Source organism: Arachis hypogaea, chromosome 5 (assembly GCF_003086295.3).
Source record: "Arachis hypogaea cultivar Tifrunner chromosome 5, arahy.Tifrunner.gnm2.J5K5, whole genome shotgun sequence".
Classification (NCBI taxonomy): Eukaryota; Viridiplantae; Streptophyta; class Magnoliopsida; order Fabales; family Fabaceae; genus Arachis; species Arachis hypogaea.
In genome coordinates, this window is record NC_092040.1 from 4,408,229 (window position 1) to 4,421,417 (window position 13,189).

The 13,189-nt window shown below is 40.6% G+C and overlaps 1 protein-coding gene across 4 annotated transcripts; it reads right to left on the reverse strand.

The window, feature by feature from the left end:
* Window positions 1–64: 64 nt before the first annotated feature.
* LOC112800316 (protein MID1-COMPLEMENTING ACTIVITY 1-like) lies at window positions 65–6,238 on the reverse strand. Of its 4 annotated transcripts, none has more exons than XR_003201366.3 (10): window positions 5,916–6,238; window positions 5,494–5,654; window positions 4,936–5,377; window positions 3,462–3,871; window positions 3,135–3,235; window positions 2,659–2,730; window positions 2,064–2,170; window positions 1,782–1,875; window positions 690–927; window positions 65–354 (listed from the first exon to the last, which is right to left on the reverse strand). XR_003201366.3 is itself a non-coding variant. In XM_025842532.2 (9 exons), exons 3-9 carry the CDS (start codon window positions 5,344–5,346, stop codon window positions 302–304), a joined length of 1,248 nt encoding a protein of 415 aa, XP_025698317.1. In that variant the 5' UTR covers window positions 5,347–5,377; window positions 5,494–5,654; window positions 5,916–6,238; the 3' UTR covers window positions 65–301. The 4 variants fall into 4 exon arrangements, 2 of the variants coding, with proteins under 2 accessions (XP_025698317.1, XP_029154032.1); XR_011861829.1 differs by having other exon boundaries at window positions 5,791–6,075; XM_025842532.2 differs by lacking the exon at window positions 690–927.
* Window positions 6,239–13,189: the final 6,951 nt, after the last annotated feature.

The following is a 13,189-nucleotide window of genomic DNA, read 5'->3' on the forward strand; positions in this document are numbered from 1 at the left end:
CATAAAATATAAAGTCAAAAAAAGTCCCATAATATATCGTGACAAACATACCAATATACCATGATACTAAACAACTAAAATCAAATTATATTAAACAAGGAAACCAATACATCAGTGGCTAAATCTGTAAGCTTTACACATGGGTAATGAGGCCAGAGGTATTGAGGGAAAAGGAAAAAAAGAAAAAGGAAATACATAGTTTCTGTCTTGCTATGAGTCCCACTAGCCAATTGCCTCTATTTAATATGTGGTTCAAAACACTCTTGAATCCCTAAACAACCGAAATACAATCTCATTTGTTCTAAGATTCCATGTACTGGGAAGGTGGAGGGCTTGTTTTGGTCTTCTCGCGATCTGCAAGTGATTCAACATTAAACATAAAATAGCTTTTGTTAGAGTATAATTAAGATCAATTAGCATTATCTAGCCTATCTTTTTCGTATTGTATCATTCCACACAAATCTTCTCTACCGCTATCTCTTACCCTATCTAACATGGTATCAGAGCCATGTTTTCCTCTTTGAGGAGGATAGGTTGTTTTTCTTCCGGTGAAATCACCGTATTTTTCATACTTCTCTTTCGTGCCAATTTTTTTTCCTTCTCTTTTGTCCATGCTTTGATACTTTTTTACCGATTAGCTTATTCATTACTTACTTATTCTTATAGAGAAACCATATGTTTTCCATCACCTTTCGATAGTTTGTCATCTCTTTACACTTTGTCACTTTTTCAGCAGTTTTCCGGCAGTTCGCCATCTTTTCAAAAGTTTTTCGACAGTTGGCCACTCTTGCGGCAGTTTCGTATGCGTTTCCTTCCGGCGGTTCCGTCTGTGTTCCCTTCCGGTAGTTTCGTCTGCACTTCCTTCCGGCAGTTCCGTCTGTGTTTCCTTACGGCAGTTTCGTCTGCGCTTTCTTCAGACAGTTCAGTCTGCACCCGTTCTATCAGTTTATGCATTTTTTTTATTTCGTTGTTTTAAATAAGTTTCAAACTCTAAGTTGTCACTTGAGTTTGAGAGAGATGTTAAAATATAATTAAGATTAACTAGATCAATTAGCATTATTTAGCATATCTAAATATTTATTATAGGATATTACGTCTTTATTATTTCGATTCTCATAACACCTATGAATACCCTTTCATATTGTATCATTCTCGACAATTTGAATACACTCAAACCTTTTCTCTATCGTTCTCTCTTGCCTTTTCTAACAGCTTTGATGAAATGCAAATTCATATTTATAACAAAAACAACTAGACCAAGAAAACCAAGCTGGATACAATTCAATTATGACTTTGGATTATATTCTATTTGTAATTTAATTCCACCATTATAGATATGTTAATGTGTCACAGGAAATGGGGAAAAAAACTTCCAAGTGTGAAGGATTGATGTGATAACATAAGATATTAATCACCATTGACTTTTATCATGAGCCCCACTACCTTGATTCAAGGATAATTAGATTCTCACTTTCTTACTTTAACAACTTCTTCACTTTAGAAGAACTTGATCCTGGTAAATGCAATGTGTTATGGTTATGTGGCACTAGCAGCACATGTTAGCGAATCTCATCTCATGACTAGACTAAAATGACCCACCCAAAATGCTGATTTGGATCTGCAGGGGACTAAAATTACTTGGGACTACAAAGCCGAAGACTAAAGTGAAGCTTCACTTCAATTCAAGAGGATTTTCCGAGAAAATGAAGAGACAAGACCAAAACACTTGTCTAAAGTTATGAATATTATGCACAAGAAGCAGAAGAATGAGTAGGACATACCACTAACTCCGCGGATCTCCACTTCTCTCCATTCTTGCACAAGGGCACAGCAGCAACACATCAAATGAGATAGAAAATCATCAATAAAGCCTCCCTGAAATAGAATTTAAATGTTAATACTTAAACATTTTATAGAGACCGGAAAATGCACACAAGTTAATACTAATTCTTCAATTCCATTGTATTGCTCGCGCCTTAGCAAATATACTTTATGCATCTTCAATGAAGCTAACAACATCTAAATACAAACACAAATAAGAGAAGAGATTTAGCAAGCATTACGGTGATGTTCAACATCTTCCGAAGCTTCCTCCTTACGCAGCAGGTATAACAACAGCAAGACAAAACCAATGAATATGCCATCAATTCACTACATGCATCTCCAGAAGCTGAAAAAACACAACTAAAATTAAAGTAGCGGGACCTTAATAATCTTTTGAGCATTTCAAATTAACTGGATTGAAGAAGTGCATACAGTGAGAAGTTTTGCACTCTGGATTAAAAAATGTAGCATTAATCTTTGAAAAAAAAGGTCTGAATGACATAAGAGTATTCTTCACAGTATGAGAAAGTGCAGACAGTCCCCCCCCCCCCCCCCCCCTCTTCTTTCTCTCTCTAAATGTTCAGTTCAATTGATGAAATAAAGATTTCAGATTGCATCACAATTGCTTCTCACAAAATTATTGGTAACCAGGGAAAGATACTAGGTACAAAATTAAAATTGAAGCCAAATATAAGATTGATATAAACTTGACAAACTTAAACTCTAGACTTGTTGGAAAGAAACAGCAAGAACCATTTGAAAAGAAATAGCACATAGATGTAGATTCATCACATTTAGTGCTAGCAGTACTGGAATAGATTATGACCAACTTACATATGGGCCTGCCTTTTGCAACAGTGGCAATCTTTGAAAATGTTCCACAAGGATAGAAAAATGTCTTCATACCTGCAGATCAACTGCCATATTTAATATTTATTACTTGAGAAGAAAGGTATAGCAAAATCAGAAAGTTCTCCTGTAACCCTGTTCTTTTATTAAAAAACACATTGTCGAAAGAAAGAGAGGTTATGCTCGATGAGATTACATACTGGAAACTATTCAAGCATAATTCAACATGCAAAGTAAGAAAAAAAGAGAAATGAAGCTTCCGCTAATAACAAACTTTCCTCTAGTAGTAGTCTCGCTCAACTGCTCAAGGTTCGGGAAAAACAGACTTCTAGCAACAGTATATAGCCAACTTTATCAAATAATTTTCATTTAATTCGATTTAGTTGTCCTTTTTTCATCAAATCAAGGGTTTGGCAACATCTTGTGCAAATCTAATGAAAATCGAGCAGGATAAAACTTACAAAGAGAAGGTTCAGAACAACAGCCAAGTAAATCAGTATGCCAGTCTTCCTGCTGATATGAACCTCCATTTGACAGCAGATCCTTTTGGCAAACTGCTGATCTGTTTCAGTTTGGGCATATAAGCATCATTAAAAGAATTATGAAAACATGGGATTGAAGAAGCAGGAACTGTAGAGTAGTCAAAAAAAGTAAAACTAAGGGAAAAATTTAGATCTTCCTGGATGTCAGAAGTGCATGAGTTCACTCAAGATTCACAAAATATTGTCATTGTTGGTCAACTAATTATCTCAAATTACATATTAAGGTTAAGGAAGATGAATAATGACCTTGATGTGGAAAGTGGGTCACTTTTAACTTGGTATTTTTCACTAGATGAATGGTCGTTGTCATTATCTACATCATTATAGTTGTATTCCTCCTTCTTATGAACCTTGTCAGTCTTCTCTGGAAGAGTATGAGCTGCAATTTCTGTGACATCTAACAACCGTTGAATGACTTGACATTGATTCATATCAAGATTTGCTTGTGAACGTTGTAGCTCTAGTCTAAGCTTTTCATTTTCTTTTTTAAGTGCTTCGGTGAATGAACAGTTGGGATATGAACAAGAAAGTGTTTTCTTCAGCATTGCAGCATCATCTTTGTCAGGATCTGGTTTTAAAATAACTGTCTGCACCTTTTCATCCTCAACATCCAGTGTGTACTCACGTTGATCCTTTTCAATAACTTCAAGTCTCTCCTGAATATTCCAGAGAATCAATAGATTTTTAACCCCTTTTGTTTTTTGACAAAATGATTTTTATGGAAAATGCTACAAGATAAGTCACAATATAAAGCAAACATAACTGTCCCTATAAATGTTAGGGAAAAAGTAAAATCTACAAGCAAAATGATGCAGGTTGTGCAAAACGCTCACATGTACTATCAACACTCAAAACATGGGGAAAAGCAACTCCAATTTGAATAATTGCTCAATTGGTTACATCTTCGGCTACTGCCTTTTGCATACAGATACTAGTTGAATGGAATACTTTGGTCAAAGTAATACCAACTCTATCTAAATCTAAAACATATCATTTCAACTAACATATGTTGGGGTCGTCCTATCCTCAGCATAAAATACTTATCACAAAGCATTGGGAAATTTTCTTATGATTGCCAAGAAATATGAATCAAAATGCTTTGAGTTTCAAAAGGTGCATTAAGCCAAATGCTATTTAAACTAGTTAACTGTACATCCCATCTTTCTGAATTCTATTATCTAGTGTATCAGATTCAACCACATGCAACTGTTTCCTCCCCCACACACCAAAATGAAAAAAAGAAAGAAGAAAATAAAAGGGCAACCAATCAATAAACAGAATAGTCTAGGACAATCTAATTCCTGCCAAAAAAATATTCCATACCACCAAGAGTTAGGCATCACTTGAATGAAGCAATCCCCATTTCAAAACTTGACAGCTTCAAACTAAAACATTGCTCAATGTTGAAGCTGAGAAAAAAACTTCAACAAATGTTGAAAATCAGTCAAAAGTTGGACTCCCAGTCTATTATTTTTTCACATAAGGATTAACTGAATTATACCCCCTCTACCAATAGCTTAGGTGACCCTCAAATTCCTCCCTACCCATGGACTGTTACATAGAAACCAGGAATGTTATAGCTTATAAGCAAATATGGCTATGAAAACCAGACAGAATAAATAATACCGAAAACTCTTTCCTCTTATTTTCTTTTTATGACCAAAACACAAAATTCCAATTCAGAACAAGACATAGCATTGTGAAGAACAAAAATAGCTACCCTGACTCGAGCATTGTCAACAAGAGTGATGAGCGGAACGAGCCGCAAGTATCTGTCAATCTCGTTTTGTGCCTTCCTGAACTGATAAACAATGTTCCATCCCATGGCCAGCAAGTAGAGGTAGCTCCTGTCCTGACAACTATTCACCAATATATATGACCTTCTGAGAGCATCCTCAAGCTGCTCCAATGGCTCCCTTGTCTCAGGGTACCTCTTCAGCTCCGAGATCTTCAGCTGCTCCAACAAGTTCCCAATCAACTTGAGATGCTGTGCAAATTGCCTGCAGTTTTTCTTATGCATCCTCGCCGTGCTCGCCGCTTTCACAATCAACCCAATCAAACGCACTGCATCTAGACCAGTTAACTGAGCCACATTTGCAATTTCCCCCATATGATCCCAAGGAGACGCCATTGCTTTGCTCCCTCCAAAATCAAAATCAACCCTAAATTACAGATATGTAAGCCTCAGCTCAAATCTCTAATTTCCATAATCGCTTTTTTTTTTTCAAATTAGAAATTGCAAGACATGAATAGTGTTCATCCATTTGTTTTTTCCTACCTCTGTTTAGTGGTTAAGCAAATAATAACATTGAGTTCCCTAAGCTTTTGATGGTTGAAAATGATTATGCGAAGAAACAAGAAAATTCTTCAACAGAGAAGGACTTTGTGTGCCGGATCAAGCCTCCTTCTGGAAAATGATTCTCAGAGACAGCATTGACCCTACAAGATTTGAATAATCAGAGACGAGAGCATGCAAACATAGCAAACATTCTTTTTCTTTTTTAAAAAAATAAAAAATATCAATAGTAATAATTAACATTAAACTACAGAAGAAGAAGAAAAAAAAACCAGTAACTCAGAACTTCAAAGACATGCTTCCTAGCATGCATGAATAAACAGCGCAAAATAATCAATCACCAGCTCCAGAAGAAAAATGTAATTATCATTTATTTATTTATTCCATTATTTAATTTAGTTTACCTTTTTCTTGCTTCTAAGAAGTGGTTACGTTACGTGAAATGGGCAAAAGGAGCGTCATAAACACGGAAGAAGTAAAACATTGAATTCAGTTAAGGGCAGACATTGCTTTGCGAGAAGGAGGACTTGCTCCTCTGAAATACTGTTTGTCTCTCTCTCTTTCTCTCTCTCGCACACTCTCTTTCTCGCTCTTATCTCTCGGTTCGGTGTCGTTTGTGCAGAGCACGGGAGTGCTTGGTGCAGAACTCAAAGTACCAGAGTGCCCTCCGTTTAGTCGCGTAATTACGAGGGTACCACTATTGTACGCTTTACGGAATTATTTGATTAAATTATTATCTATAAAAATAACGTAGCTTTATATTAGAAGGTAACGACCTGATAGTAACTGACACGGACAGGTTGACCCTTCAAGAAAAGTTTTTATAGCTAAGAGGAGACTGAATGCTGAAGAGGTTCTCTTTGACTCGTTGGTCATATTTTGTTACTAAAAGATGCAAAGCCAGCTGGCACTTCAAGCTGTGTGCGTTAGTAGCAGCTTTCATAGTGCCTACCCACGTGAAACAAAATTACGTATTAGACAACCACCAAATCAAAATACATACAGCCACATATTTTTCTCTCCACGGCTAGCAATGGATAAATTTTGTATTTGTTATTTTATAAATATGTATTTTAAAAGTATTATAAAAAATATTAATTTATTTAAAAGATCATTTTTTATGTTTTAAATATATTAAACAAAAGTTTTAACTTTAAAAATATGTCTTTAAAATACAAATTAGTTAAGTAATATATTATTTTATATATTTTTTAATAAAATAAATAGTTGTTAGAATAATAAAATCTTATATAATAGAATAATTAAATATATTATAGAATATAATTATTTCTTTAAAATAAGATTATTAAATTTTTATAAATACTAAATATTAAAATATGATAATTAATTAATAAATATTTTTTAAGGGCAAAAAACAAAAATAAGTCAAGGGAGCAAAAAAATTATCTGAATCAGTCAAACTAAAAATTGCTTCACGAATCAGCCAAAGCACATTACTATGTAATTCGAACTAGCTTGGTTCGAACTCTATAAACATATAATTCGAACCTACTTGGTTCGAACTACATGTAGTATAATTCGAACTTGGTTGGTTCAAATTACACTTGTGTTTCACTCCCCTAGTAATTTGAACCGAGTTGGTTCGAATTACTCTCAAATTGCATCAAATCGTAATTCGAACCAGGCTGGTTCGAATTACTAAGTTTTCGGCTATATAAAGAGTTCGAATCACCCTCATTCGAACAACTTCTCCATCCCATACCCCACCCAAATTCCAGAGAAAACGACCCAGATTCCATTCGACAAAGACTCGAACAGAAAATTCTGCTGATGGGAGACGATCCTGCAAGGCTATATCGGTTGGACGGAGTCGCTCATATAGCCGGGGTGATCAACGACGAGGATAGTGGATAGAACACTTCTTTGCAATCAGTTTATCTGAGTTAGTGGTTTTGCATGTGGTTTTAGTGGCGGTTTATGTTAGTGGTTTATCGTAGTGGTATTGCAAGTGGTTTCTTTTAGAGGTTTTGTATGTGGTTTTAGTTAGCGGTTTATATTAGTGGTTTTTTTATAGTTGTTTTGTTGATGGTTTATGTTGGCGAATTACTTTAGGTGGTATTGGAAGAGGTTTATCATGTGGTTTTATGTGCGATTTATGATAGTGGATTTGCATGTGGTTTTTTAAGTGGATTAGCTTCCGGTTTCTGTTAGCGGTTTAAGCATGTGATTTTGTTGACGGTTCAGTTTAGTAGTTTTAATTAGTGGTTTACTATGTGCCTTTGTAAGCGGTTTGTTATATTGGTTTCATATGTATATTGTGTTATTGGTTTCGATAAGTGGTTTCTATTATTACTCATTTTTGTTACTGGTTTTCTATGTCGATCTACTAATGCGGTCCATGTAATGCCCAGCCACAGAGATGCATCAGGAGCATGCGGTGGCAATAGGGCATGCGACTCGATGAGCGGTATGTGCCGTACTTGCAGATGGCGGGGTTATACCATCTAGCGAGGCTAAACGATAGATGGTTCCAGATAGATGAGTCCCTTCTCAGTGCCTTTGTGGAGCGGTGGCGTCCTGAGACGCACACTTTTCATATGCCCTTCGGAGAGTGCACGATCACGCTTCAGGACGTGGCGTACCAGTTGGGGTTGGCAGTGGACGGCCGTTATGTCAGCGGTTGCCTTACGGATTTCCATATATATATATCGAGGGTGGACGTCCTGCTTGGGTGTGGTTCGAGGAGTTGCTTGGAGTGATTCCTCCTCCGAGCCAAGTTCAGAAGTTCGCAGTAAACTGTAGCTGGTTCCAGTAGACATTTGGAGAGTGCCCCGAGGGAGCCGATGAGGACACCGTGCGGCGCTTTGCTCGTGCCTATATCATGATGTTGTTGGGCACTCAACTGTTTGCCGACAAATCCGGCAACCGCATTCACATCAGATGGCTTCCCTACATAGCTAGGCTTGAGGAGATGGGTTCCTATAGTTGGGGGTCTGCAACATTGGCATGGTTGTACCGGTGCATGTGCCGAGTGGCAAACCGACATGTGGTGAAGTTAGCGGGCTCACTTCAGCTACTTCAGTTCTGGATCTTCTGGCGCTTTCCTAGGTTTAGGCCTGCTGGGTATGATACGTGCAGCTGGCCTTTGGCATCGAGGTAATCTAGTGTTCTATTTCAAGTTAAATTAGCTAATGTTGATGTACGCTTTGTGCTATTTTATAATTCTGTCATACTTTTAATTAGAAATAACACCCATGTCTGATGCAGGTGGTCAGGTTACAACCCTTCCGTTAGCGAGAAGGGTCCTAGAGTGCAGATGTGGAGACTGCAGATAGACATGTTACAGCCCAGGGATGTGAGTATACTTTCGGTTACTTTTATTTAAATAACTAGATTTTAAGATTTTGTATAAATAGTTTGCTTGACAATGTTGTAACTTTTGTGCAGTTTATCTGGATGCCGTATAGCTCCCCCGAGGTACTGCAGGTTGTGCATTCGGAGGCGTTGGAGCCTCGACACACGGCGCTGTGGCGATCTGTGATGTCACTGATATACTTTGTCGTCATAGAGTGGCATCAGATAGACAGGGTTCTACCATAGTTCGGGATGTCCAGCCCCAACCGCGTCCCGACCTGAACATCGACTTTCTGATGTCGAAGGACGGGAGAGGCGGTGATCGTTAGTTCCCGTCCGCTTTGCAGCATTGGCATCTTCATTGGGAGAGTCGTGCAGACCACGTCCTCTGGTTCGATGTTGTTGTGGATCCTGGACCGTTGCACACATACATAGATTGGTGGAGTCAGCATAGAAAGAGGTTCTTGTCACCAGAGATGTATTTGGGGATTCGAGGGGCATTCCTATTCCTGTGGAGGCGTCACAGAGGGGTCCTGGGCTAGTTCCTGACATGGATCGAGTTGACGACGTTCCTGATATGCGTCAGATAGAGAGGAGAGCTCGAGTCAAGACACGACGGAGCCAGCGTGAGTTGAGGTGGCTAGACCAGGCTATTCAGGAGGCTGATGAGGCATGTCGGGGTTGTGGTCGAGGACGAGGGCGTGGAGGCAGACGGAGGGCGCCTGTTGTGGGGCACGACAATGGTGATCTTGGTGACGTGGCCGGTGGGGGAGGGGCTGCAGTCGGGGTTGTTAGTCCCCATCATGGTGGGCAGGGTGGAGAGGGATACGCTATCGGAGATCCCTCTACCCATGATGAGGTTGGACTTGGGGAGGGGCCGCTCTAAGATTACTTCGTTGGTGTTCCCGGTGACGACCAGATACTTCAGGAGAGTATGCCATGGGTGAGTTCGAGCAGCACGTTCTCAGACTTCTTTGCCAGTGTTGGTCTTGATGTAGATTTTGGTGGACCACAGTTCCTCGATGAGATCAGTGCCATCATACAGGAGGATGAGGCTGCCCGTGGCCGGAATCAGACGACGGGGACATAGGGACCGTTAGATGTCGATCTAAATGAGCCTCCCTCCGTGCCTCCTCCTGACTATTTCGCTTTGGGTAGTACCCCAGCTTCGACACATACTGCTGGGTCACATTCAGTTGCTGGGCCGTCTTCATCCCGACTGTTACATGTCCAGCCTAGGACGCCTGCACAGGCAGCCCCGCAGGACGAGGAGGATGAGATCGAGGATGAGGAGCCCCTTATCCGGAGAGGTCAGAGGACACGAGTACCACGTCGTTGCTTCACGGGGTCACACTTATTTAGATGATTAATGTGCCATGTTGTATGTTACCTATCTTCGTCTATGTATTTATCAGTTAATGTATGTTTGTGTTACTTATTGCTTTATCGTCTATCATTTACTATGAAAACATCTGTACTTTGCGTTTTGATATTATTTAATTTCTGCATCACGTATTAATTTAAATTGTAGATTTATTTATTGCCGTGTGCATTCAACAGACATTTCGTTTAAAAATCTGATAACAAAACAGTTTCATTACTTAGGATCCCATGCTTAGTAATTCGAACCAGCCTGGTTCGAATTACGATTTGATGCAATTTGAGAGTAATTCGAACCAACTCGGTTTGAATTACTAAGGGAGTGGAACATAAGTGTAATTCGAACCAACCAAGTTCAAATTATACTGCATGTAGTTCGAACCAAGTAGGTTCGAATTATATGTTTATGGAGTTCGAACCAAGCTAGTTCGAATTACATAGTAATGTGCTTTGGCTGATTCGTGAAGCAATTTTCAGTTTGGCTGATTCGTGAAGTAATTTTCAGTTTGGCTGATTCAGGTAATTTTTTTGCTCACTTGACTTATTTCTGTTTTTTGCCTTTTTAAATATATATATAACATGATTGCTATTTGTAATAGTTCCAAAAGTTTAAGTGGTATGGCTTTGGAAAAAATTTATTGGAAAAAGTTAATTAAGCTATTATTATATTTTTTTATTGACTGGATTTGATGTGTGATAGTTAATATATTAAACTTAAATTATTCAAACACTTTAGATTAACTCTCATCAAATGTATTTGAGAAGAGATTAGCCAACGAGTTATAGTTCAAATGACATAATTTTTTTATATTTGTTCGGTGGACGGTTACCGTTCAATTCGGGTGGATATTTGAGGGGGTGAGGACGCTTCAATCGTGGTCGTGCTGGGTTCGGATCTGCCGAGTAGCCGAGCTCTCGTTGTGGAAGGAAAGAGGGGGTGCCACCTGCAAAGACACTCCGACGCTCTAGTTAGTTAGTGTGCTGGTGTGGAATAGGTTAGGTGGAAAGTGTGACATACCTTGGGGAAGGGTAGGACCCTTCCCTTATATACCATGTCAAGTGTGGGCCCTAGGAGGGCAGAACCCACCTTCTTCGAAGCTTCCTTGTACAGATGTGGCGGCCAGCTGTCTCAGAAGGATGCGCGGGTCGGGCAGGTTCGGGTCACCTGACCGTTGAGGTCGGGTAGTGATCGGGTCGGGTACGCCCAAGTTCTTTCTTGGGCCAGGTCGTAACAGTGCCCCCGACGCGTGAGCAACAGTCGCGTGGGCTGTTGGTGACGCGACGTTCCTGACCTATTGTGTTGTCGCCAATTCGGACGTCCGTGGGGAGGACGTGCCCCTTTCGCGCGTGCCTGTTTGTTGCTGGGGTGATTAGTTACTACCTCGTTTTTCGTGCCGAGCATTAAATGCTCATAATGGGTTTAAAACCCTTTATGCAAAGACTGATATGCCCCTCGACTTTCGCGCTCCCTTTGGTGGTGGTTTTTAAAACTGTTCAGTAGTGCTTTTGGGATTCATTTGGCGATCATCTCCTCCGATTCCAATTCTGCCAACCTCCATATTCTTCTCCCTTATCGATTCCAGGGTGCTTGTTGCTGCCTTCTTTCCAGATTTTGGTTATCAACATAGGTAACTTCCTTTATCTTTTTGTCATTCTTCTGCTTCTGCCATTACTTCTTTTTGTGCATGCCGTATGTTTATCTTGCATGATGGTTGATCTTAGGTCCTAAGGGGGGGTTGCCATTCTTAGTGTGACTTTGTTTGGACCTTTTACGCTTTTAATCGTGTTTAGCCTTAGTTGGGGAGTAGTGTGGGGGGTAGCTTCTGTATTCGCTCCGAGCACCCGACCTCTTAGACTGACTGGATGGTCCCCCATGTAGGTATGGCTCGCACCGCCTCCCGGGCTTCCCCTTCTCCCGCGGCGTACGACCCCTACGCCTGGGTTATTTCCGACGTAAAGGACTCTCCCAACCAAATGGGCGAGGAGGAGCTCACCGAGTTCCGTCAAAACGAGTACTTATGTGGAGGGACCGACGAGGAGGCCAATTACGACGTCTTCGTCCCGGCTCCTCATGAGCGCTTGTACGAGCTCAATTTCCACGCTCCCCGAGTTGCCGACTGGATTTGGTTCTACAAATCCATGTTTACTCATGTGGGGGTCCGTATTCCGTTTTCCGCCTTCCAAATGGCGCTTATAGGTCGGATTTCCGTGGCGCTGTCGCAGTTGCATCCGAACAGTTGGGCTTCAATCCGCTGTTTCGAGATGGTTTGTGAATATCTCGAGCTGCCGATGTCTGTAGATGTTTTTCTTTTCTTTTTCAATCTTACAAACCCTTCGAAGGAAGGGAAACATAAGAAGGGGTTCATGTCCTTCCGGTCTGCCCAAGGTCGGAGGATTTTTGGTTTGTTTGAGGACTCCTATCACGGATTTAAGGATAAATATTTCAAAGTCCGCCCGGTCAAAGGTCGTCATCCCTTTTGGTTGTCGTTGGAGGGGGCACGCCTCATCCCGACTTATTGGAGCTTCGGGGCAGGGTCCAATGCCTTTGTTAAAGTATCCTATAAAGGCATGTCTGCGGTGGACAGGAAGATTGCCGATGTGTTGCTGGCAATCTTTGGGAGGAATCACGTGAATCCTCACCTTCTCATGGGTGACCGGAAGGCCGGTCGAAACTATATTTGTGAGAAATCTTTGCTTGCTTTGTCTCTTAGCTTCTTGCTTTTCCTAATAACTCATTGCGTCTAACGGACTTCTTTTTCTTTTTACAGTGGGAATGTCTACCGAGATAACGGGTCTCCCTAACTTGTTCCAAACCTTCCTGTGCGCGAGTGACGACGAGGGGGGTAATGAGAAATCTGTTGCGGTCGACGAGACCGGCACCTCGGCTCAGGGTGCCTCGGTTCAAGGTGACAAGGTGGTTCACGTTTCCCCCTTCCGCGAGGTGGTCGGCACTGGGGGTTCGACGTCCAACCCTGATGCCGAC